At 39.3% G+C, this 26,717-nt stretch overlaps 1 protein-coding gene across 24 annotated transcripts in view; it reads right to left on the reverse strand.

The window, feature by feature from the left end:
• Nucleotides 1-16,768, reverse strand: part of SETX (senataxin) — a 79,214-nt gene extending 62,446 nt beyond the window's left edge. For 2 of the 24 annotated variants that reach the window (XM_070595402.1, XM_070595390.1), the window contains exons 1-8: nt 16,533-16,768; nt 16,180-16,289; nt 14,846-14,960; nt 9,176-9,359; nt 7,834-8,044; nt 5,805-5,914; nt 2,795-3,014; nt 1,899-2,018 (exon numbers count right to left, since the gene is read on the reverse strand). In XM_070595402.1, coding sequence (XP_070451503.1) covers nt 1,899-2,018; nt 2,795-3,014; nt 5,805-5,914; nt 7,834-8,044; nt 9,176-9,352 — 838 coding nt within the window. In that variant the 5' untranslated portion in view covers nt 9,353-9,359; nt 14,846-14,960; nt 16,180-16,289; nt 16,533-16,768. Of the gene's footprint in view, nt 1-1,898; nt 2,019-2,794; nt 3,015-5,804; nt 5,915-7,833; nt 8,045-9,175; nt 9,389-12,071; nt 12,104-14,845; nt 14,961-15,100; nt 15,662-15,727; nt 15,925-16,179; nt 16,290-16,516 lie in introns of those variants that run through there. The other 22 variants (XM_070595398.1, XM_070595386.1, XM_070595385.1 and 19 more) reach the window with 17 other exon arrangements.
• Nucleotides 16,769-26,717: the final 9,949 nt, after the last annotated feature.

Here is a 26,717-nt window from a genome sequence, read left to right on the forward strand (position 1 = left end):
CCACTAGCCCCTCAACTTCTCCCAGAACTTTACACTCCCATCCTTCAATAAATAACAGAAGTAGATGAAAAAAGAGAAGAAAAACTTGGTATTTACAGATCTAAACAATGCCCAGGATATAAGAAATTCTGGTTTAGCATGATCCTGAATTGTGTGTACCATTTGGCTGGTGTGAAGGACTCATCTCTGAGCTAATGGGTAAGCAGAGACATACAGCCTTCATCCATCATATCTCAATATATATGGCTTTGATGTTATCTACTTTTCATTCAATTGACAAGAATTCCCATTACTCACAAGCTCTCACCTCCAGTTTTTTCCCTCTTCTCTACCAGATATGCAGCGGCAAGATATCGCCCTACTCAAAGAGCTTCAACTGCTCCTCAATGTCTTCCAAGAAAATTCAAAGGGCTCACTGAAGCACTTAGATCTCAGTTTATTGTTTCTTTCTAGCTTTATTTTTCACACCCTCATAACAATATCCCATATGGGTATGATTGCTGGCTTTTTCCCAAATAAGAATCAGAATGCCTTCACTACTAGCATCATATATCAAAATCCTATCCACCCTTAAAGTCCATTTCGAATGCCTCTCTACATGAAACATTTCGCTATTTAATCATCTATAGTACTCTTCTGAGCCAAGTGCTCTAACTCACTCAGTTACTGATAATGCTATTTAGTCACCCCAGAACTTTCTGCTTTATTTCCCTCAGGGCTGTTAGACTCCTTTTTTATCACAGTCATTTGTGTAGGCCTTCTCATAAACTATTTTATCCTCTAGCACAGCTCACACAATGTCCTACGCCCAGTAGGCTCTCAAATAAGGAATGAAAGTTGTCAGGTGAAGACAATTAGGAAAGGTTTCTTAAAGAGCTGACTCACATTTTGAAGAAGGTTATGGGAGCTGGATTACAGAGAGGACAGAAATATATGTGCAAGGCACAGGGAAAGAAATGAACAACGTATGAGTAAATGCTGACAAACAAATTAGTAATAACCTTAATCAGGCATAATCTAGGAAGAAAATACACGTGATCAAAAAAAGAATGTTATGTATTTCTTTTAGAATCTCCCACAAATGAATTTATATCCACATTGAAGTTGCCTAAAGAGAAGCGAATGTGGAGAAAAAATTATATTCATTAGGTTTTCAGATGATCTGACATGCCTGACCTTTACTGATTTATTCCTCCATAAGGAAGATAAACACTTATGTACAGATCCTCCCTAATCAGCTTGATATAACCATGAGCAAAAGAAAGTTGAGGTCTAATAATAAACTTGACTACAAGTTTGAGACCCTATTTTCTAGACTATCTGAGCAGCTCTGTCCAAGAGAACTTTCTGTGATGATGGAAATGTTCTCTATTTGCACTGCTCAATACAGTAGCCAGCAGGCACATGTGGCTACTGAGCACCTGAAGTAGAGCTAGTGGAACTGAAAAACTGAAATTTTATTTAATTTTAATTAATTTAAAAGCCACATTTGGCTAGCAGTTACTGTGCTAGACAGTGGAACCCTGGAGAACCAAAGTGAAAGAGAGAACCAGGAAAAAGGGAGACAGTGGGACAGAGGAGGCTTTCGCCACAATTTTAACTATCATGTCATTAGAAATTTATCTCCTATAGGTTCTAGTCTTTATTCTACCACTAACTAGGTATTTCAACATGAAAAATTAATTTAACTTCCCTGGGCTTCAGTCTCTTCTTTTATGAAAGTAAGGTGTTAAACTCTAAACTTTCAATTTAAAATTCTGAATCCTTGACCTAAACCATAAAATGTTCACTCTTCTTTTCTTCATACTATACACTCAAATTCTTGTAGTGACACTAGTATTTTAAAAGTGGATCATCATCACAGTATTCAAAAGCATTTAGCAAATAAAGTTTATTACCATCTGATGGCCTCTCCATGGTGTGAAGTATTGATTGCATAAAGTCATTTTGTTTGTCTGAGCCCAACAACAGTGAATCCATGGCTTGCTCCTCAAGAATGGTCAGCAACATGCAAATACCTGTAAAATTATTTACAGTTTTCTTGAACTGATTCAATGACACTGTTCTCATGCCTTGTCTGGTTTAGCTGGCAAGAGTGACAAGGCAGTGAGACAAAGGAAAACAGTACTCAGTTCCTCAAACCTTCAAGTCTGAGATATGCATACACACTGCTCCCAAGTAACAGGACTTCAGACTGATTCGAGAATAAAAAGGGAAAATGCTAAGAACTTGGTTAGAAAATTTCTAAAATGACTACCACACAATTTGTATTTCATCAAATCTAAGATGCCTTCAACTTTTAAGATCACCATATTTCAAGTAGCAATCACTGCCAAACATGACACATGACTGCAAGACTTAGAACCAATGAAGTAGGGTAGAACTATTTTGAGTCAGCATAGAACTTGTTGAAAACCAATGCTAATATCTCTTTCTACCAGGAAATATTTTACAGATGGGAAAGAGGTATCAAACCTCTTTTTAAAATAGATAAAACCCTATTAAAGTCAATTCTATACTAATATTCTGTTACCTCTCATATTGCTTTAAATAAAAGATCTATTTGTTATACCTGAAAATGTGCCTCTTACAAAAATGGTTTCTAGCATAAATTATGTTTAAAAATAAGATGTAATGGTTAAGTCAATTTAATGATAGAAAAAGACCTGGAAACTACGAAATCCTATATTTTAGCAATTTTGATCAGATTACTGAAAGAGATCACTTTCTTTGCAGGATATTCATAGGAACTATAAGAAAATACTAATTATATTTGTGTAGGAACAATACTCACCTAACCAATAGTTTTTATAGTTGGTAGTATCATACATGTGCGAGGGCAGAAGAATCAGTTTGCCCTTTTCAAGGACAGAAGAAGTATAAATGTCTGGACTTTCTAAAAGCCCCAATTCAATGACTTTAAAAAGGCAAGTCAAAACCTCCTGTAAGTCATAATAATCATCTCTGTCCACTTTCCCCAAGTTTCTTGCGGTCAGGATAGCCCAACGCCGAACCTAAAAGCATTAACACATTCATTACTTCATTCAAGAAACAAATGTCTACGTACAGCAAGAACCTAGTTAAGAAAATATGATTCTCTATGGATTTTTAAAGATACTAATTAATGCAATGTGTGGACCTTATTTGATTCTGATCTGAACAAACTAACATTAATAAAGGATTTAGGAGATAATCATTTCCATTCAAACATTTTTTTTAAGGGGGGCAAGGGCAGGAATGACTGTATTATTCAGATACGTAATTGTCAGAGAGACAAAGAAAGGCTGAGGAAATGTTCCAGATTAAGGAAGACTAAAGCAACATAACTAAATATAAGACCTGATCCTGGGCTGGATACTAGAGTACGGGGGAAAATGCTATCAAAAACACTGGATCACGTGACACAACTGGAAAATGGACATTATTGTATCAATGTTAAATTCACTGAAGCTTATAATACTACGGTTATGAAAGAGAATATCCTTATTCTTAGGAAACACACACTGAAGTATTTAGGGATGAAGGGCCATGGATGTATACAACCTACATTTTAAGGTAGCGTTTTCCTTATATGTAATTCAGCTCTGGGTATTCTTTTCTTTATATATTTTTTTAGCATGGGTTAATTTTGAAATGTGGAAACTCATTTATCTTTTTATTATCTTCTATCTAAACTATGTTATGATCAGAGAACATGATACCAAATCCTTGAACTGTGTTGAAACTTTCATCATGGCCTAGTATGTGATCATTTTTGTAATGTTTAATGTATGTTAGAAAAAAGGTTAGATACACAGCTCATATAAGTATGTTCATTAGGTCATGCTTGAAAACTATCTTATATAGACATTCTATACGCTTGCTGAACTTTTTTTCCTACTTACTCATCAATACTGAATGTACGTTGAAATCTCAAACAACAAATAATGAATTCATCTATTTCTCTCTGCGGTTCTACCAATAATTGTATCATCTATTTTGAGGCTATTTTAACTAGCATATTACTTATTTAAAATTGCTACATCTTGATGAATTGAATTTCTGTTATTACGAGATAACATTATCCATCCTTATCCTAATGTCTATTTTACTGGATCCTATTATAGCTTCACCAGCTTTGTTTAGGTTGGTATTTGCCTATTAGTTCTTTTTCCATCCCTTACATCAATCTTTTTATTTCCTCATGTTTTAGGCGTGTGTCTCAGGAAAAAAAACTACCTGGATTTTATTTTTTTTGTAATCCAATCTGATTTTTGTCTTTTAACTGACAAATTTAGCCCACCCACTTACAATAAATATTGATATCTTTAAACCTGTTTATATGTATGAGTCATTTTTTTCTATTTAAAGCATTTACTTTTCAAAATAATTCATACCTATCTCTGCCCTTAACTGGATGAAAACTTAGCATGTATGCTCTCACATCTTTGGCCTCCTTGCCTGCCAATCTCATCATACTGATATTACCTATGCTAAGTTATTGTTGATATACTCACTTTCTTTGAACTTAGCTTTTTTCCTTAACTAACAAACTTATTCAATCAATTTTATATATCTCTTACAACATTTTCTGGATTCTTGTCTCTTATTTACCTCTTTGGTTCAGTGTGGCTCTAACACTAGCAGCTCAGGATTCCCAACCTTTGGTCACATAAGGGATACTGTAGACTCAGTCACCAAGCCTGCAAGAGCTTGGCCCAGATCTTGGTTGCTCAGCTGGACCCACGTCCTCTACTGGTAGGCAGCTTTATAAAAGCCAGTCCCAGAGAGCACCTGGCTGTACTTTCTGTCAATTTCCTCTCACAGCCAGAGGAGCCCCACTCTTATTTTAAGCACAGGCCTTGACTCTGGTTCTCTGCCTTACCTGGAGTATACTTGTAATTCCTGTTATCCCACACAAACTGAATCCTCAGCTACCTATAGACACCCAAGTCTAGAGGTTTCCACCATTTATCACTTTGTGTTTCTGCTCCACTGCTGGACTGCTGGCCCACAGAAACATTTACGTTTTGAGGGGTCTGATTATACCTTTCTAAATTCCTCTTTTTCAATTTTTTCCAACATTGTCATGGGTTCTGCACTGAGGAGACTGAAATTCACCATCATCTTGGCTGGAAACTCCAGTATCATGCTCTTTCTTTGCTGCTTAAAAAAAAAAGCCTTCTTTTCTAGCCTTATATTGGCAGAGCAACCCTTCATGGCTACTGGCTTAACGTAGTAACTCAGTTCTAGATGCCCATGGACCTGCAGCACAGACTGCCAGGCCACATGACCTCATGCCTCAGCAAGCTCAATGTAAGGTTTCAATACTCCACTGCTGCTTTCTGCTTCTGTTCCTGTCTACTGTTCTGATTCTTATGTCCCTCTTCATTTCTAGCACCTAGGAATTGATTTTCCTTATCCCACTCCCTGCTCCCCCCTTTTAAAAAATCTCATCTATTAGCAAAATAATTTTCTCAAATATTTTAACTAGTATTTCCATGTGTTTGTAGTGGGGCAGGCAGGCAAGCAAAGCAAGAGAGAACACTCCTTCTTCTTTAGTTCATGTCAACATACTGAAAGAAGTTCCAATTATTCCCTTATTTGTCTTTGAAGTTGAAGCATCACCAGTCAGAAGTATTCCCTTACCCTCTTGGTTCTCCTCCTCTTTGACCCCATAGCACTCTCTACTAAACTTCAGTAATTTTACAAGAAAAGAATAACTTCGGCAAACATTTTAAATGAAATACACACCAAACACCTCTATTATAGCTAGCTATACGTGCAAATATAAAGTCCTTCCATTGCCTAACACTCATACTCACCATTTCATTGGGATGGACCAAAAACAAATAGATCCCTGGATGCTTGTCAAAAACCTGAAAGGAGCAATTAGCTTGTTCCATCCGACAAAGTGCTTCAACACATAATTCATCTAAATGGAAAAAATAAAGCAGTAAATATAAGACATAAATCTTATCAACTTATTAAGATTCCCTAAATCTGACTCCTTCAGTTGTTCTTTAATAAAAAGCTGTTTGTTTTAAACTAAGGCATAAAAATGCTGATAATGTAAATGTAGGAACAATATTAACCAATCTGAAAGACTAATTGGATGATCACAGTGTCTTCCTATGAATTATTCTGACTTTACTAGTACACACAACTTCATTTAATACTTGGCATAATTATCTCCATACAGTATCTTCTTAGAAGTATGGTTATAGGTGTAATTTCATTAGCATTTTACATTTTCATCCATGTGGACTTAATCTGGTACCAGAGTGATAAAAAAAATTCAGTGTTTCTCCAAATGGCTATTTTGTCCTACTCTCATTTATTGAATAATTCATTTTCCCCATTGGTTTGAAATGCTAGCATCATCAAACACTAAATTCCCCAAAAACACTTGCTTTACTTCTGGATTCCCTACACTGTCCCACTAGTCTATCTATGCCCGCACTCTTCTAATTCCTATTGCTTTATGAAAATTTCTTCATTACTCCTTCAGAAGTGTCCTGAATCAATTCACATACTTACCCTATCAGATGAATCAACTTTAGTTTGTCACACTTCAAAGAATATTGTTAATGGCAGTGGATGGCTTTGGGGAGGAGAGAGAATGACTGAAAAAGCACGAGGGGAGCTCCTGGGTGTTGATAATGTTTTGTTTCTTGATTGGGTGCTGGCTACATAAGTGTATTTAGTTTGTGAAAAATATCAAGCTAATATACTTTTCTGGATATAGCATCCCTCAATAAATGTTTGAAAAATGACTTGTTTGGATTTTACAATCTACTTTGAATTTATCTAGAAAGAATTGATTTATCTAAACCAAATATTTAGAGCCGCCCTTCAGTGTACTGAAAATATCAAGGGTAGAAAAAAGTTAAATAACATTATAAGGAAGCAGTCTGAAAAATCCAGAAAGTGCATTATTCTACAGGGTAACTATATGGCCTCAACAAGTCAAAGTTATGGCAAAAAAAAAGTGTGTGCGCGTATATGTATAAGTAGACTGTTTTGGATTAAAAGCAACGTAAGAAACATGAACCAAATGCCATGGCCCCTGAGTGGACTCCAATTTAAACATACCAGCCAAAAAACACATTTTGCAACTACTGTGAAAATTTTAACATGGACTAGATATTAAACACCTTAAAGGTTTTGTTATTTTGTTAGATGTCACAGATCAGGAAAATGTCTCTACTTTTAAGAGGTTCATTTTAAGAAATGCAAATATAAACGACCAAAAGCTCAGCAGCCATAATATACCGTGCCATTGTGATTACTGAAAATTACTAGAGACCAGTGGTTCTCAATCAGGGGTGATTTTCTCTCTCCCCACCCTGTCCCCCAACTCCCAATTCCGACGTGGCAATATCTGGAGACAATTCTGGTTGTCACAACTGGGGTGGAGTGAAGAGTGGGTTGTTATTGGCATCTAATGGATAGAGGCCAAGGATGCTGCTACACATCCCACAATGAACAGCACAGCCCCCCCACAACAAAGATTTATCCAGTCCAAAATGTCAATAATGCCAAGGTTGAGAAAGCCTGCTACAGACAAATTACAAGAACGAAGACTAACTGAATGGACAGATGGATGACTATGTGATAGAGCAAACACAGCAAGACGTTATCAACTGCAGTCTATGTGGGGCATACATGGTGTTTGCTGTGTAATTCACATTGCTGTATGTTTGGAAACTTTCAAAACAAAATGTTGGGGAAAAATATTAACTACCCTAATTATATGTTTAACAAACAGACTTTTAACATAGATAAACTTAAGTCCTTATAATTCTTAAATAATAAAAGTGACATCACTTGTAGAACACCTAAGATACTCACTAACACGCTCATGTAAAAGCAGATAAGGATATTTCAGTATTTCAAGAAGAGGAACTCGAAGCTTATTTTCAAAGTCTTGGCCAGTAAAGTCAAACAGTTGTGCCTCTCCATTGTTGTCTACTATATACAATTCATCATCATCTCCAATTTCTGCTTTCATGGATTTTTCAAAGTGATTTATGAGACGTAAGGTTTCTAATTCCCATAAAACCTGCAGGAAAAGAAAAATATGCAGTGTGCTTTATATGTTATTATCAACAAAATATACTAGATGTGATGATCTTTCAGTTATTTCTAGAAAGCCATTTCCCAAGTATAAAAATTCAAAAATTTAAAGACTCTATTATAGAGTATTAATAATACAGAATATAAATAATAGATTTTTATTCTATAATAGAATTATTTTATCATTCTATAATAGAATAAAAATCTATTATTATCACATAATAGATTTATTTGAAGAAAAGTCACTAAACATAGCCACTTTTATGATCCTTGAACATGAGTACATAAAGCATGAGATATTTAAACACTGCTCTTGTAGAGTTTTGCTTAAATATCTCAACATCCCTATCAACTATAATCTATTAAAAAGGAAATGAGAAGTTGGAGTTTCTTTGTCAAAGGCATGAGTTGGGCCTTCTATGTCTTTTATTCTATGTTCCAGCCATAGGAACCTACCTTAAAACATCAGCTTTAGCATACACTGGTTAGTTTCCTAACTGGGAAACTTTGTAAATGCAAAAGTTTTCTCAACAGATTCACAACTAATCACCCCCTCCTCTTTTCTAGAGTGTACATATCTCCATGGTCTGTGTTCTGTTTTTCATCAGAAAAATGTAATAAATCAACTACTCAAAGCACATTTAAAATTGTATGTTTCACTTTGGTTACTATGACTGGAAAATATGCTTGCCCTTAGAGGTTTATACCATTTACCCATTAAAAAAGGAAAACAGAGAGGAAAAAAAAAACTATTAACCAATAAAAAAAATAACCCAAACTATTTAGACACATAAATGTAATACTGTCAAACAGAGATATAAAAACATAAACCACAAAACCCTCTATACAACACTTCATTTCATAAAATTATTTTATATCAAAATAACTAAAAGTGAGGTATTATAAAATTCTGTTTTAAGTTTCAATTCAATTCCATCAGTCCACAAGCATTTACTCGGCACCTATTATACCAGGCAATGAGCTAGGTACTAGAGGTTTATTAGCCTTGAAGTTTAAACGATATCGTCAGTTCCCTGAATGCTTCCAACAGAGTTCAAATTTATTCTACTGCTAGTTACCAAGCTCTGAGAAATACTGCCCATCTAACATAAATTACCTCATGCAAGAATGGCAATTCATCCCTTGCTTTATGGTATTCGGCCACACACTCTAAGCAGTAACAGAGGTCTTCATCAGCTGTTTGAAATTCCCTGGAGTGGGTCCTGGATGCATAGCGCTTTAGGAAGTCAATGGTGGAAATACCACCAGGCGTACACCAACAACATGTGCTCATTCTGTACCTATTTCCAGAAAAGAAGACATCTAAAGACTAAAGAAAAAAATAACAAAACAACACCTGAGACCTATTTTTGTGTGAAGAATGGGTACACCTCCTAGCAATGACCCTCATCTTCAACTTAAATTGTGCCTCCACCACACCCAGGATGTTCTGCGGGCCAGCTTATCAATCACTGATGAAACTCAAATCTGAGCCCACTCTTAAAAAATTTTATCTTCGAAACATAATGAAATGCAAGTACTCAGTAATAAACATCATAAGGCAATACACAGCTCTGCTAGAGAGAAGGCTCAGTACTATGCAGTACCGATGGAAAATATAGAGAGACAGGATTATCAATATTTTCAAAGTACAAATTTTGAAGTGTTCTAGCGATGTATTAGAGTTGAGTCAAAAGCTCAAGAAACCTCTCACATTCCAGAAAGCCATGTTTACAAATCCCTGGAAACACAAAAGTCCATAAATATGAATCCATACCAGTAACAAAAAGTCACATAGAGGATTTTCTTGTTTAGAGGGTAAACGTACATGAATTTGCATTTGTGTATGAATTGCTGCCCATAACTCACTGCTCGTCAATGCACCATAAACTATAATAGCTACAAATGTTGACAACCTACTGCCACTAAGTTTGATACCTACAGTTTTTTTATTTTTTATTTATTTTTATTTTTTTCCTTTTTCTCCCCAAAGCCCCCCAGTACATAGTTGTATATTCTTCGTTGTGGGTCCTTCTAGTTGTGGCATGTGGGATGCTGCCTCAGCGTGGTTTGATGAGCAGTGCCATTTCCGCGCCCAGGATTCGAATCAATGAAACACTGGGCCGCCTGCAGAGGAGCGCACGAACTTAACCACTCGGCCACAGAGCCGGCCCCGATACCTACAGTTTTTGATTGTCAGAGCTTTTGTTTTTATAATAGCACCAGAGCCTCCACCATCCAAACTCAATCAAAAGGATTAAGATGAAATAATTTTTCAAATCTCAGCAGCCTCGAAGAGAGCAAAGTAGCAAGAGAGCACCAGGAAACGAGGAGATCCCAAGGACCAAACATGTCAAAGGTTTGAATGAAGTTATATGAGGCAGGTTTATGAGAACTGCCAATAGCATGAAACTGAAAGGATTACCCAACAAGACGGAGGGGAAAATCCAAAGAGATCTCCAACTCTAATAAGGTGTAATTAAAATGACCTAAGATGCTGTATTTTTAATCCTAACTAAATGCATATAAAAGCAAACAGAAAGCTCATTGGCGGTAAACAGTGTAGTGTGGCTAAACAAAAGACAAATGTTTGCACTGAAATAAAAGGATGAGGCATGTCCAAGAGACACAGGAGCCAACCTGAAGAGAGCTCCCAATGGCCAAAGCTGAAATAATTTGGACAAAATAAGTAAGTAATATTGGATTATAACCCACAACATAAAGTATACATGAATCCATACTATATAAACAACTGAATGAATAAACAAATGTGGAAGAAAGGGTTAATATTTCTTATAGAAGGATTCCAAATAATATATAGGGACAGTTACTCCCTGTTTCAGGGGGTGGAGACAATCCTACCCCATCTTGAGTGTGGGCTGGACTCGGTAAATCACCTCCAAAGAAGAGGGCATGGAAAGGGGAAAACCGCAACTTTACAGAGGAGACGTCTGGTGAACACAACCTCAACCAAGTGAACAAGGTTAACATCACCAGTGATAACTCATGTTGATAACCCCTGACGTAATGTGAAGAGGAAGGTACTTCAACTCTGTAGCATGCTTCTCCAAAGCCCATAACCCCAGCCTGTTGCTGAGAAAAACATGAGACAAACTCAGAGTATAACCTAAACAGCTATCAGCCAGTCTGCAACAAGAAGGAAGAAAACCTCACCCAAGGGGAATCAAAGCAAGTCTTCTCTCACATGAAAATTAGGGTTTATCGGGAATCAGACCAGGAAATTATCCAAACCTGATCTTGAGAAACTTGACTTTAAATTAACTATCCAATGAATGTAAAATATCGGTCTCCTGGGGTGAAAAGTTACAAACCCAACTGTAAACTCTACCAAGTTCATTTCATAAACTAGATGGACCTAACCCATACATTTTCATCAAGGGTGACGTCATCCTTCATATGAAAACTGGTTAGCAAGACACAAAAAAGGCCTACTCTTTTTATGTATAAAGCACAGATATACACATAGTACATAAAGAGATATACAATATACTGGTGCTATTAAAATTCATGGAAGTTCATAGGAAGAAATGTCTAAAAAGTTTCCTTCAGGGAGGCAGAAGGGACAATACAAGGTTAAGAAATATAACCCAAATCATTGAATTTCTGGGTAAAGAAACTTGAGTGTGGTTTTTGAATACATATCACCCTAAAATTCAGAGCGCAGAATGTCCGCTAATGGGAAATTGACGACATTTTGACAGAAATTATATTTTACTGTTAAGGTTTTCGTGGTACAATGCCAGTTCGTAAAATAAAATGATTTTTTAAAAATTCCTTATTTTCTTCTGACATCCACCATTGAAGAATTATATATAAAGGCATAAGTATAATACATGAATCTGTCCTGTGAATTGAATTTTTAAATTTATTAAACATTAATTGTACACTTTCTTCATGCATCTAAGAAGAATTAAGGGCAGCTTCCAACATTAAAGTACATTCAGAAAAGGACATTTCAAAAGATTACAAAAGAGAGGAAAATCGAAACTTACTAAGAAGAAAGTTAATTTCAAGTAGGAGCTTCCTGAAAAGCAGAGCAAAAAGATCACATGATGAATTACGCAGTCCCCATTTCAAAAAAAGAAAAAAAGTATGTTAGTTCAACTGGAGAGCACTGCCCTTTCCTATCACTAATTCTAATTCTATTACATTTTATCAATGCCTGCCTTGTACAAGGTGCTGTAAACTAGGGAATGCTAAGCAACATAATGGATATGTTTCTGCAGAACGTGAAATTACTTTATTCAAAGAAGAATTTCTTATGCTTGAAAGGCGAAAACCATGATGCTCGGAAGTGAAAAGTCTGCAGAATCTGTTTTTTCCGGTGATCTAATTGACTGTGGGGAGGAAACGGAGAAGATCTGAGAATAGAAAATGAAACTTGCTAGAGACTACTCAAACATCGACTGGTTTAAGCATGATTTTGGCAGCTAACAGACTGAAGTAAATTCAAACTCCGAAAAAGTTAAGGGATTTAAGTATAAATAAAATGTTCCATACTTAAAAATAATTTTAATGAAGCAGTTAGCACAAGAAACCTTCTACTAAGAAAATTAGAGTCTGCTTTTTATTCCCCTCCCTCAGAGAGCTAGCCTACTTTCACACTTCAGAAAGCAGGACTAAATTTTCTCAAAGTAGCTGGGAGTTACTACCACGTAACAGGTAAGCGCCATGGAATCCAGAACACAGAGAGAACAGTCGCATAGAGCACATTAACAACAGAAACATAAGATGATTCCTCCATGATTCCTCTCAAAAGGCCATAAGGTGTGTGCTTATGTCCCCAAATCTAAAATCATCATTGGCCTGATAGCTAAGCCCAAGAAATCTGAACAGGGTATATCATAATGTTTCTTTTAAGGGAAAACTACTGCTAGATGACTGGGAATCCTGTAAGTTTTTACACAACTGAGCTCTTCTGGAGGTCAGTTTTGTTCATCTCATTCGATTTTTAACTGCTTGGAACCATTACTGAACCACAGATGGGGGTGTCCAGGGAAGGCTCAAGCTGTAAGACAGAAATAAGAGCTGCTCCCTGAGCATCAAAGAGAGCTGGTCTGTCAATAATACAGGATGCTTCCCCAGGTAGAGTTGTAACTTTCCACAGACCTACCCTGGGGAGATCATTTCTCAATATTAGCTGGCCAGAAACTTCAAATAACAATCACTTTCTTCTATCCTTCCCAGTTAAACTTCTTGAAAAAGTAACCTAGATGCACTTCTTCAGCTCCTTGGCACTCTGGCTTCTATCCTTACATTTCAGTGAAAGTCTTCCTAAAAGTCCCTAATAATATCTGCATTACCAAATCCGACAGGTTCTTGAGGTGACTTCTCTAAAGCATATGAAAATGCTGACCATGCACTCCTTGGCTAAGACAACACACCATTCTCCTTTCACTTCCTCTACCCAATCTCCTTCATAATCACCTCTTCCTTTTTCCCTCCTCTAAATATCAAAGTGTCCAAAGGCTCGTCCTCAGAACCCAACTTCTTCATTCAACATCCTCTTTTGGCTACTCAATAAATGATAGTCTAGTCTATAATTCCACAAAGATACACTCAATATCCAACTGCACAGAGTGAATCCAACTCAGCAGACAGGCACCTCAAAGCAAACAGGACCAGAACAGAACAAAGTGCTTCCCTTCAATCTGTTATTCATCCTGTGTTCTCTGTCTTCACGGCATTTCCATCCCCCACTGGTTTGAAAACCAGTTACATGGGCACTATCCCGTACTCTCCTTCTCCCTTAGCCCCATCTCTGAGTTCCACAGAGTCCACCTCCTTAATTGCATCACCTGTACTTGATTCTCAGTGAGGCTGCCACTGCTTCAGCTTAATACATTTCCATTATTCATCTGGATTACAGAAGCCTAAATGATCTCTCTGCCTTGTTTGCTCCACCATCAATTCTTCCTCCAAAATGGCCAAAAGCCAAAGCAAAAACTAGACTTTGAAAGCACAAATGACTCCAACACAGTTTGGGGAGAAAACTGAAATTTCTGAGCTCACCAGACAAGGTCCTCCATTACCTGGCTTCAGCATCATCTCTTGCCATTCCCCCTCACTTGTTCTTCCTAAAACGCGTCATGGTGTTCGGCACTCCCTGCCTTTATGGAAGCTCCTCCACCAGTCTTGAACACCCACCCTTCATACCTTAGTTCTTAACCTGGTTCTTAACCCTGAATGCACATCAGACTCACCAAAGGAACTTAAACAAAAAAGCAAATAACGCGATACTGTTTATAAAATTTAGTTGCAATTTTTGTGTGTGTGAGGAAGATTGGCCCTGAGCTAACATCTGTGCCAATCCTCCTCTGTTTTGCAGGTGGGGTGAGGCCACAGTGTGGTTTGACAAGCGTCCCTGAGCTCAACCTGTGAACTTAACCACTCGGCCACCAGGCTGGCCCCTCAGCTGCAAATTTTAAAAAGAATCCCACCAGTGATTCTGAGAAGAGCCAGATCTGAGGACTCCCGTGGGGGGCAGTTCTGGGGGCTGGTCCGCCCCATCCTCTCCCGTCCGTCTCTGACGACCCTATCCTTCCAGGAGTTGCACGTTTCCACCACTGCAGCGCGGGCGGGGCTGAGCCCCGTGCTTACCCCCAACCCACCCTACCCACCCCACCCACCCGCTCCAGCCTCAGCGACTCCAAGTCTGTGCGGGCCAGGATCTGTGTACGAGGATCTGTCTATCTTTCACTCTCGTGCTTGGCACATATTAAGTGACTGAAAAAAGGTCTTAAACGTTTAACTAAAAAATTATTACCTGGGCTAACAACCTACAAGAGGAGATCTTCTCAGTCGAGATTCTTGGTCTTACTGGTAAACGTGTGAGGATTTGCATTCAGATATACCCAAACTGTGGCCCCAAAAGAACATTTCTGAAATGACAAAAAAAAAAAAAAAAAAGCAAGCGATGAAGCGGCGTTGACACTCTCTCATCCGAGTTTCACATCGATCCTCCGACAGCAGAGCCAGACGCCACCCTCCGATGAGAAAGCCCACCCTCCAGACAACTTGCCTGTGGACACGGAAGAAACGAAGAAACGGGCGACCGCGACTCAGACTCCACGGGAGCACTCTGTCCACAGGAGACTGTCCCCACTCGGGGGGCAGCGAGGCACTTCGTGTCAAAGCCCCCACACGAGCAAACGCAGCAAGTCCAGCCCCACGACGGCCGGTGACCAACTCCTCTCCCCACCAGCCCCGCGCCCGGGTCCCGCTGGGCCGCGCGGCGGGCCCGTCGTCGCCCCTGGAAGGCGGCGAGGGGGACAAAGGCCCTCTGGGGACAAGCGCCCTCTGAGACGGAGGGCACGGGCGGCAGGAAGGAGGGCGCGTCGGGCCGACCCGGGCTTGCTACAGCGAGACGCCCCTCTCACCCGCAAGGAAACTGCGCAGCGCCAGACCGAAAACAGCTCACGCGAGACCGCAGCGGAGACGACAGGAAGGGAGAGGGAGAGGGAGAGGGAGGGGCAGGGGCCCAGCCGCGGGCCCCGGGGCGCAGCAGGCGCCGAGCGCCGCCCGCCGGACGCCGCGACGCTCCAGCCGCAGCGGCCGAGCCCGCGCCGCCCCTCCCCCACGCGCCGGCCTCCCGCGCCCCGACGGTTACTCGACGCGGCCCCGCGCGACCCGCCGCGCGCGCGCTCACCCCCGCCGGGCCCGCGGCCTCCAGCCCGCCGCTCTTCTCACCCCGCTCGGCCTCGCGGCGGCCGCTACCCCACTTCCATGCCGCCGCTCCCCAGTCGGCCGACGGCGGAAGGGCAAGCCCACACCCGGCCACCCAACCCGCGGGCGCCGCGAGCCCAGGCCCCGCCCCCTGCGCGGCGTCGGCCGTCCGCAGGCCCCGCCCCAGCGCTGATTTCTTGTTTCGGTGCGCCGAGGGGCGGGGCGCGTGAACAGACGCACCCGGGCTCCGCCAGGAGGCCGAGACCCGCGCCTGGCGTCACTTCCGGGATGCCTGGCCTGGCCCGGCCAATCAGGAGCGTCCATGCGGGTTGGGGCAAAGTTTACCGCCAAGCCGTCAACGAGGCCACGCCCAGGACTTCCTGCGGGTGGGGCCCGTGGCCCACGCGCCCAGCCCGGGGAGCCTTAGGCGCCTACCCTCCGGCTTTTTCCGTTCCGTTCTCTTTCCTCCGCCGTCAACGCTTCAGGTGTCTCATCAGGGTATTACGGATTACGAAGGAATCGCTCTTTCGATTTCCTTTAAAGACCTAAAATGTAATAGGTAATCAACACGTAACTTGAGGAAACATACATACTTTGTATTACAGACAAGGGCTACATTAAGTATTTTAAAGAAAACAAACGATACGGAAAATAACAGTAAAACCCACTGGAAAGTCTACCCATTTTTTTTAAACCCTATTGCTGCCTAGGATGGTAAGGAATCACCACTAGCTTATACTCCAATAGAGGAGACAGAAAAACAAATAATTACTAATACTGATCAATACTGCGAAGGAAAGACGAGGCCGAGGTGGGCCCGATTCAGGCAGGGTGGGCGGCGGCGGTCTTAGCGCGAAGAACCCTAAGCGAAGAATGAGGGGGCGAGCCGAGGGGAACGGGACTGGACGGCGAGGGAACGTTCCAGCAAAGGGGCGTGGCTTCTCGCTGCCCCCACGTCCGTTAGCCGAATGTAACGGCCCAAGGCGTTACAGACGGCGCGCGAGGCGACAGCCGTTATGCTCTTGATTTCTAGAGTTTTCTCTACCCCGTGGAGTTATTTCGGGCGTACTCAAGCGTTTAAATCGGAAAATTACAGAACTATTTCAAACTGTACTGCGTTATAAGTTGTGTGTGTGTGTAGCTTTTATAAAACAATATTTCTATGTAGTAACTTTTTAAAAATAAGGATCTGGATGGCTGTTGGGAAAAAATTGTTTTTAAAAAGCGGTAAACAAGATGGTAAAAATCACCTGAATTTGTTTCCCTCAGGTAACCTTTTTTGCGTAGATCCTTGCAGAATTTATTACATACATTTTGGTTAAAGTAGATATCAAAGGATAGCTATCAAATGCCAAGTTAGTCACCACAGGGTAAGAAACAGAATATTACTTTAATTAGACATCATAGCTTGCGCTAGGGACGCACAAAAATATTTTAATTTCTTACAGAATGAGAAAAAAAGTGAAAATTTAGGTTGGAGAAAATCTTTTAATATTTAACGTTAATATATTTATACCAACACAGTCATAAAATATAACTTTTGATACTTTTAAGGAAGAAAGTACCCGTGAATGCAAAAAGTTTAGGGGCCACTAAAATCTGAATTTCATCCTGCCTCTGAGCCTTCTGTGGGCCTTTCTGTTAATTTGTTTTTAAATCTGTATACAATAGATTAAGTTTTGCATGCTTTTAAACTTTATACTTATGAAATTATAGTGAATGCATTTTTCCATAAATTGCTTTTTACACTCAACATTACGTCGTGAGACTGATACTGGGAATGCTCAGTTGTAGAGCCAGAGCTCACACAATTTGAGGGGTTGATACTGACCCTGACATCAGTTTCCCCACATTAAACCAAGCGTATATGGGGTTAAAACCAAAACACTCAGTCCCTGCTTACTCTCTGGCTTCCTGGCTCCAGAATCCACTATCCTCCACGGAGACAGACCCCGCCAAGGACAAGCACCTGGACTATCTCCTCCCGCAAAGAGATACGGGCTGGTGGGAAAGCTGCTGACCAGCAAGGTCATGAGCTCCCTCCTCTCTACAAGTGTCTCAAGGCCAAAGACAGGCTGGTGGGAAAGGTCCGACCAGCAAGGCCATATGCTCCCCCTCCCCCACCTAAAACCCCAAATAAAAACCCTTCCTTTTAGCTTTTCGGGGAGTTTGGGATTTGAGCGTTAGCTGCCCTCTCTTCTTGCTCAGCGCTGTGCAAAAATAAAATTTCTACTTTCTTCCACCAAACCCGGCGTCAGAGATTGGCTTGCCGCGCAATGGGTGAGCAAACTCACTTCAGGTTCGGTAACAGGGTGTTCTCAAAAACACTGCAATAAAATTTATGATTACAAAATTAGGAATACAACGAATATGTATTTGGAGTAAATAGCACAAATTACAAGTTTTCAAAATGGGGAAACCCCACAAATATTTTTAAAATCCAGAAAATAGAAATATTTAAGCTGCAAACACGACTCTATAAAAGTTACATATATTGACTTCATACACTTTACCTCCACAATGAGGTTGAAGATCATTTCCTACACAGAGAACACAAAGATAGTTCAGCCTTTTCTCTAGCAAAGCTGATGAAAAATTTTTTAAAAACTTTTTGTTGAGATCATGATAGTTTACAGCCTCGTGAAATTTCAGTTGTACATTATTGTCAGTCGTGTTGTAGGTGCACTGCTTCACCCTTTGTGCCCACCCCCCACACCCCCGTTCCCCTGGTAACCACTAATCTGTTCTCTTTGTCCACATGTTTAACTCCACCTACGAGTGGAGTCATACAGAGATTGTCTTTCTCTATCTGGCTTATTTCACTTAACATAATACCCTCAAGGTCCATCCATGTTGTTGTGAATGGGACGATTTTATCCTTTTTTATGGCTGAGTAGTGTTCCATTGTATATGTACCACATCTTCTTTATCCAATCATCAGTTGATGGGCACTAGGTTGCTTCCACGTCTTGGCTATTGTAAATAATGCTGCGACGAACATAGGGGTGTGTGGGAATTTTGGAATGGCTGATTTCAAGTTCTTTGGATAGATACCCAGTCGTGGGATGGCTGGGTCATATGGTGTTTCTATTTTTAATTTTTTGAGAAATCTCCATACTGTTTTCCATAGTGGCTGCACCAGTTTGCATTCCCACCAGCAGTGTATGGGGGTAAAGCTGATGACATTTTATTAAGATTTTATAAAGTTTTTTTTCAAATTAATGATTTTGTTTGATAATGTCATGTAAACTTTTAGGACTGTCAAGGAAAATTTCTATCAAGCTTTTTTTCACATATGAGCTATAAGATTTCAAGCACAAAAAGTTTCTGGTGTAGTGATTGAACCTAAATGCTTAGGAGTGATGACACTTTATTACCAAGTTGTCATAGATGTTGTCATTTTTAGACACATACTGTGTTTTCTATGTCAATACTTTATGTCAAAATTTCCATCCTTTATCCCGTTTGATCATGTGACTCATTCCTCGTTATTATTTGGATTATCAACAATCCAAGAGCCTATTACTCATTACTTATATTTGAAATGGATCTTTTCTTAATGAATTACTGAATTTTTTGTTATGATAATTTCTATTGATTTCATCATCACTCATCTTCTCTTTTGCCTCATATTCCATTAATTTTTGCCAACTTTAGGAAATTTATATACAACAAAATGCACAGATTTTAAGTATATAGTTTGAGGAGTTTTAACAACTCCATAATTTTGTATACACATCTCCAATCAAGATATAAAACATTTTCTCCACCCCAGAAAGTGCCCCTGGGCTACACTTCCCAACACTCACCCAGTGGAACTGCTGCTCTGATTTCTATCACCATATCTATCACCATAGATTAGACTATTCTAGAACTCTTATCAATGGAATGATACATTAGGTAGTCTTTTGTCTGTCTTTTGTTCAACATGCAGTATGTGAGGATCATAGAAGCTGTTGCATGTATCGGCAATTCATTTTTAGTGTGGAGTAGAATATCATTTGATGAATATGCCACAATTTGTTTTTTTCAGTCATCTAATGATGCATATTGCGTGGTTTCAAGTTTTCTGCTATTATGAATAAAGCTGTTATGAACGTTACTGTAAAAGTCTTTTAATGGACATATGTTTTCATTTAACTTGGATAAATATCCAGGAGTGGAATTGCTGGATCACAGGATAGGTGTGTCCTTAATGCTCTGACAACTTACAATAAGTTTTTTTTTTTTTTAAAGATTTTATTTTTTCCTTTTTCTCCCCAAAGCCCCCCGGTACATAGTTGTGTATTCTTCGTTGTGGGTTCCTCTAGTTGTGGCATGTGGGACGCTGCCTCAGCGTGGTCTGACGAGCAGTGCTATGTCCGCGCCCAGGATTCGAACCGACGAAACACTGGGCCGCCTGCAGCGGAGCGCGCGAACTTAACCACTCGGCCACGGGGCCAGCCCCACAATAAGTTTTCCAAAGTGATTTCACCATCGTAAATTCCCGTAAGCAAAGTGTAAGACTTCCATTTGCTCCACAACACTGTTGACACTTCTTATTGTGAATCTTTTAAATTTCAGTCATCTCGGTGAGTTAAAAGTGTACCTCATTTGTATTTCCCTGATAACTAATTATGTAGTACATCTTGTCACGTGCTTATTGGGAATTAGTATATCTTCCTTGCGAATTGTCTGCATGAGTCCTTTGACCATTTTTTTTAAAGGACTTAAGTTTTTGAGAGCATTTTTAGGTTCACAGCCAAATTGAAGGTATGCTCCCTGCTCCCACATATACATTGTCTCCTCCGTTATCAACTCCCCCACCAGAGAACGACGTTTGTTACAACTGACAAGCCTACATTGACATGTTGTTATCACCCAGAGTCCACAGGTCACATTAGGGTTCACTCTTTTTTTTTTTGAGGAAGATTAGCCCTGAGCTAACAGCTGCTGCCAATCCTCCTCTTTTTGCTGAGGAAGACTGGCCCTGAGCTAACATCCATGCCCATCTTCCTCTACTTTATATGGGGGACGCCTACCACAGCATGGCGTGCCAAGCGGTACCATGTCCGCACACGGGATCTGAACCAGCAAACCCTGGGCCACCGAAGCGGAACGTGTGCACTTAAACACTGCACCACCAGGCCAGCCCCTAGGGTTCACTTTTGGTGTTGTACATCTATGGGTTTGGACAAATCTATAATGACATGTATCCATCATTATAATTTCATATGGAGTACTTTCACTGCTCTAAAAATCCTCTGTGCTCTGTCTGCCTATTCATCCCTCACCAATTTCACCCCTGGCAACCACTGGTCCTTTTACTGTCTCCATAGTTTTGCCTCTTCCAGAATGCCATATAATTGGAATCACACAGTATGCAGCCTTTTCAGATTGGCTTCTTTCACTCAGTAATATGGATTTAAGTTTCCTTAATGTCTTTTCATGGCTTGATAGCTCCTTTCTTTTTAGCATAGAATAATATTCCATTGTCTGGAGGTACCACAGTTTGTCCATTCACCTACTGAAGGACATCTTGGTTGCTTCCAAGTTTAAGCAATTATAAATAAAGCTGATATAAACATCCACGTGCAGTTTTTGTGTGCATATAAGTTTTCAGTTCATTTGGATAAACATCAAGGAACATAATTCCTGGGTCATATGGTAAGGGTATGTTTAGTTTTGTAAGAAACCACCAAACTGTCTTCCAAGGTGGCTGTACCATTTTGCATTCCCACCAGCAATAAATGAGAGTTCCTCTTGCTCCACATCCTCGTCAGCATTTGAGTTGTGAGTGTTCTGGATTTTGGTCAGTCTAATAGGTGTGTAACAGTTTTAATTTGCAGTCCTTTGAGGATGTATGATATGGAGTACTTTTTCATATAGTAATTTGCAATCTTTATATCTCCTAGATAAGGTATCTGTTAAGGTCTTTTGCCTATTTCTTCATTGGGTTGTTTTGTTATTGTTGAATTTTAAGAGTTCTTGGTATATTTTGGATAACAGTGCTTTATCAGATGTGTCTTTTGCAAATATTTTCTCCAAACCTGTGGCTTGTCTTCTCATTCTCTTGATATTGTCTTTAATAGAGCAGAAGGTCTTAATTTTAATGAAGTCCAGCTCTTCAATTATTTCTTTCATGAATCATACCTTTGGTGTTGTACCTAAAAACTCATCACCATACCCGAGGTCATCTAGTTTTTCTCGTATGTTATCTTGTAGGAGTCTTATACTTTTGCATTTTACATTTAGATCTATGATTCATTTTGAGTTAATTTTTGTGAAGGGTGTGAGATCTATGTCTAGCTTCAGTTTTTTGGATGTGGATGTCCAGTTTTCCAGCACCATTTGCTGAAGAGACTATCTTTGCCCCATTGTATTGCCTTTGCTCCTTTGTCAAAGACCAGTTGACTATGGTCAGATCATTTATGGGAGTCTATTTCTAGGCTCGCTGTTCTGTTCCATCTGGTGGTCTGGTGGTTAAGATTCAACAGTGTCACCACGGCAGCCTGGTTCACTTCCTGGTCAGGGAACCATACCACCTGTCTGTTGGTTGTCATACTGTGGTGGTTGCGTGTTGCTGTGATGCTAAAAGCTATGCCACCAGTATTTCAAATACCAGCAGGGTCACTAATGGTGGACAGGTTTCAGTGGAGCTTCCAGACCAGACAGACTAGGAAGAAGGACCTGGCCGCCCACTTCCAAAAAAACTGGCTATGAAAACTCTATGAATAACAGCAGAGCACTGTCTGATATAGCGCCAGAAGATGTGAGGATGGTGCAAAAGGACTGGGCAGAGTGCTGCTCTGCTGTCCACACAGTCGCTAGGAGCTGGAATCGACCCAACAGCACTAACAAAAGCAATTCTACAGATCTACTAGTCTATTCTTTTACCAATACCACACTGTCTTGACTACTGTAGCTTAATGGTAAGTCTTGAATTCAGGTAGTATCAGTCCTCTGACTTTGTTCTTTTCCTTCAATATTGAGTTGGCTATTCTGTGTCTTTTGCTTCTCCATATAAACTTTAGAATCAGTTTGTCCATAGCCACAAAATAACTTGATGGGATTTTGATTGAGATTTCATTGAGTCTATAGGTCAAGTTGGGAAGAACTGACATCTTGACAATGCTGAGTCATCCTATCCATGAACATGGAATATCTCTTCATTTATTTACTTCTTTGGTACCTTTCTTCAGAGTTTTGTAGTTTTCTTCATATAGATCTTGTACATATTTTGTTAGATTTACTCCCAAATATTTCACTGTTGGGGGTGCTAATGTAAAAGCTATTGTGTTTTTAATTTCAAATTTCACTTGTTCATTGCTGGTATATAGAAAAGTGATTGACTTTTGTATATTAACCTATATCCTGCAACCTTGCTATAACTGCTTATTAGTTCCAGGTTTTCTGGGTCAATTCTTTTAACTAAAAAGATTGAATCAGTAATCAAAAACTTTCCAAGAAAGAAAAATCTAGCAAAATATGGCTTCACTGGTGAATTCTACTAGATGTTTAAAGAAGAATTAATGCCGATGTTTCTCAAAGCCTTCAAAAAATAAAAGAAAGAGCACACCTTAACTCATTCTATGATGTTAGCATTATCCTGATATCAAAGCCAGACAAAGCCATCACAATAAAATAAGACTATAGACCAATACACCTTACGAATATAGATGTAAAAATCCTCAACAAAATACTAGCATGCCAAACTCAGCAGCATATTTAAAAGATTATACACCATGACCAAACAGGATTTACCCCAGGAATGCAAGTGTTGTTCAACATATGAAAATCAACCAATGTAATACGCCACATTAATAGAATGGAAGAAAAAGACCAGAAAATCATCCTAATCAATGTAGGAAAAAAAATCTTCTTTCACAAAATTCAACCTCTTTTCATGATTAAAAAAACACTCAGAAAATCAGGAATAGACGAGAACTTCCTCAACATGATAAAGGGCATACATGAAAAGCCCACAGCTAACATACATACTCAGTGGTGAAAGACTAAAAACTTTTCTTCTTACTTAGATGAGGAGCAAGAAAAGGATGTCTCTTTTCACTACTGCTATTCAACATTACTGGAAGTTCTAGCCAGAGCAATTAGGCAAGAAAAGTAGTAAAAGGCATCCATATTGGAAAAGAAGAAGTAAAACTCTCTCTACACACAGATGGCATGATTCCATATATAGAAAACCCAAAGAAAGCACAAAAATACTACTAGAAATAACACTCTTCATCTATCTCTAAACCAGGAACTTACAAATTCTCACTTGTGTTATGGGAACATTCCAAAACATCTTTTCCAATTCAAGTTAAAAACAAGAATTTCTTTATGAAGTTCCCCTAAAACAGATCCTAAAAATGCCCACAGTCCTTCCAATGCCACCTGCCCTAGAAGTGTGATTGGAAAGAAACAGAAATCTAAATCAACTGCAGTTAAAATATTATAGTTTTGAAATGTTTATAAAAACGTTTCAGCTTGTGAATCCATTACTAGAGCTTCTCTCAGCACTTGAGAAAGTGCCCTCATAAATGATGGCCCCTGGAGCTTAAGCTGTGGCGGCTTCATGGTAAGTTCACCTCTGCATCCGTCAATCATTCATTTATTCATCAAATATTTACTATCTAAACTAGAGGGGACAGTGATGAAAATGTCATTGCCTACAATTCTGACGTGGCGTTGTTGTAGATGAAATGTCTGCACGTTCTGTGTCATTGGTAGGTCTGTCTGTCCTCACAGTACCACACTGTCACTGTTGCTCTAATAATTCTTCGTATTTGGCATATGAAGAAATATTCCCACCTTGTTTTTCTTCAAGATTGTATTGGCTATCTTTTTGCTTTTCCATACAAATTTTGGAATTAGTTTATTAATTTCATAACAGATCCTATTGATATTTTTATTTCATTGCATGGAGTCTATAGATCAATTTGGGGAGAATTAACATCTTTAAAATTGAGTCTTCCACTCCATGAATATAGTATATCCATCTCTCCATTTATTTATTTATTTATTTATTTTTTTGAGGAAGATTAACCCTGGGCTAACTACTGCCAATCCTCCTTTTTGCTGAGGAAGACTGGCCCTGAGGTAACATCCATGCCCATCTTCCTCTACTTTATATGTGGGACGCCTACCACAGCATGGCTTGCCAAGCAGTGCCATGTCTGCACCTGGATCTGAACTGGCGAACCCTGGGCCGCTGAGAAGCGGAACATGCGAACTTAACCTCTGCACCACTGGGCCGGCCCCTTATTTGTCTTTTAAAATTTGTTGATATGTTACATATATTTGTTTTGTTTAGAAATATTTTATCAGAGCATTATATCTTTTTAGAACAAGTATTATTTAAAGAAATTATATAAGGTAGTTTTAAAAAAAATCAAATATCAGTATTTACCAATGTTTTGTTTACCTGAAATGTTATTTCATTTGTAAAAAGCATCTCCTGCTACCAAAAAAAATGAGAAACTTTATCAGATTTAACTTTTTATTTTAAAAAAGTCTTAAGTCTTAAGGTAAATATTTTAAGTAGAAAATACGCTCATTTGTAAATAGTTTCATATATTATCTCTGATTTATTTACATCTATTATATTATGTACATGTATTATAACTGGTCCCTTTCATAGGAAATCTGACTAGCTTAATCACTTATATTAAGCATTGTAAAACAAAAGCAAGGGCAAAACGTCTTTAACAAAATACTCTGTATGCAACTACTGAGTATCAAGATATTACTTAGGGTTGTTATGGACTGAAGTGTGTGTCCCGCGGTCCCACCAAATTTATCCGTTGAAATCCTAATCTCCAACGTGACTGTGTTTGGAGACATGGATTGGAGGAAATAATTAAAATTAAATGAAGTCACAAGGGTGGGTCCCCATCCAACAGGACTGATGTCCTTAAAAGAAGAGAAAAAGACACCAGGAGTGTACGCGTGTGCACACACACACACACACACACACACACAGATGAAAACGCATGTGAGGACACAGCAAGAAGGCACCATCTTCAAGACAAGGAGAGAAGCCTCACCAGAATCCAACTCTGCTGGCACCTTCACTGCGGAATTCCAGCCTTCAGAATTGTGAGAAAATAACTTTTTGTTGTTTAAGCCGCCCAGACTGTGATATACTATTGTGGTGGCCTTTGCAGGCTAATGCAGTGGTTATAATTATCTGCCACGAAACACGTCACAAAATATATTCACTGGATTGTTTTCCAGATTGTAGCTGCCCTTTGGCATCCAAAATAAGGATTTCCCACAAATATAAGTGGCAGTGAAAGTCACTTAAAGATTAGTTTATATCAATTTTTTTTCCTTTTCTTTTTCCCTCCCTGCCTCCTCTGTCAACGGCACCATATCATTAAAAGCATTAAGTACCTGGGATTTATGCCTCAAATCAAGACATCATTTGAGTAATTTCAAATGAGGTACAGCTTTTCGTGTAAAAAAGATGCTTTGTGGTCACAATTACTTCAAAAAACAAATATTTTCAAACAGCCTGACATATCACACTATAGTAACTACAGAAGCATGGTTTGGACACATGGCAATTTTTTAAGTTAGGCAAATGTGAAATGCTAAAAGACGTGGAAAGCAATTCTTCTGTTTAAGAGTAGAGTGCTGAAAAACTCAAGGAATGACTTGATTTTTTCAGTTAACATAGCCAGCCTGTAACAGTACAGCATACTAAATCCTACAGACTTTTGCTAGTACAAATGCAAAGAAGGTAGTACCTTTACAGTTATAAAATTTTGCCAAATCAATAGTCTTTAATACAATAAAATCATACTTTTGTTGAAGTCATATGTTACTTTCATGATAATTTTCATTCTAAAAGTATGATTTAAATACCAAATCAAGACATTGTGGGTTTTAGTGGTGGGTTTGTAAGATTGCAAGATAGTTTATACGAACTCATATGGCTTTTAAAAGGATATAATTTCTCCACTTAAAGTGAATTCCCTCATGCAAGC

Source organism: Equus przewalskii, chromosome 26 (assembly GCF_037783145.1).
Source record: "Equus przewalskii isolate Varuska chromosome 26, EquPr2, whole genome shotgun sequence".
In the NCBI taxonomy this organism is placed as follows: Eukaryota; Metazoa; Chordata; class Mammalia; order Perissodactyla; family Equidae; genus Equus; species Equus przewalskii.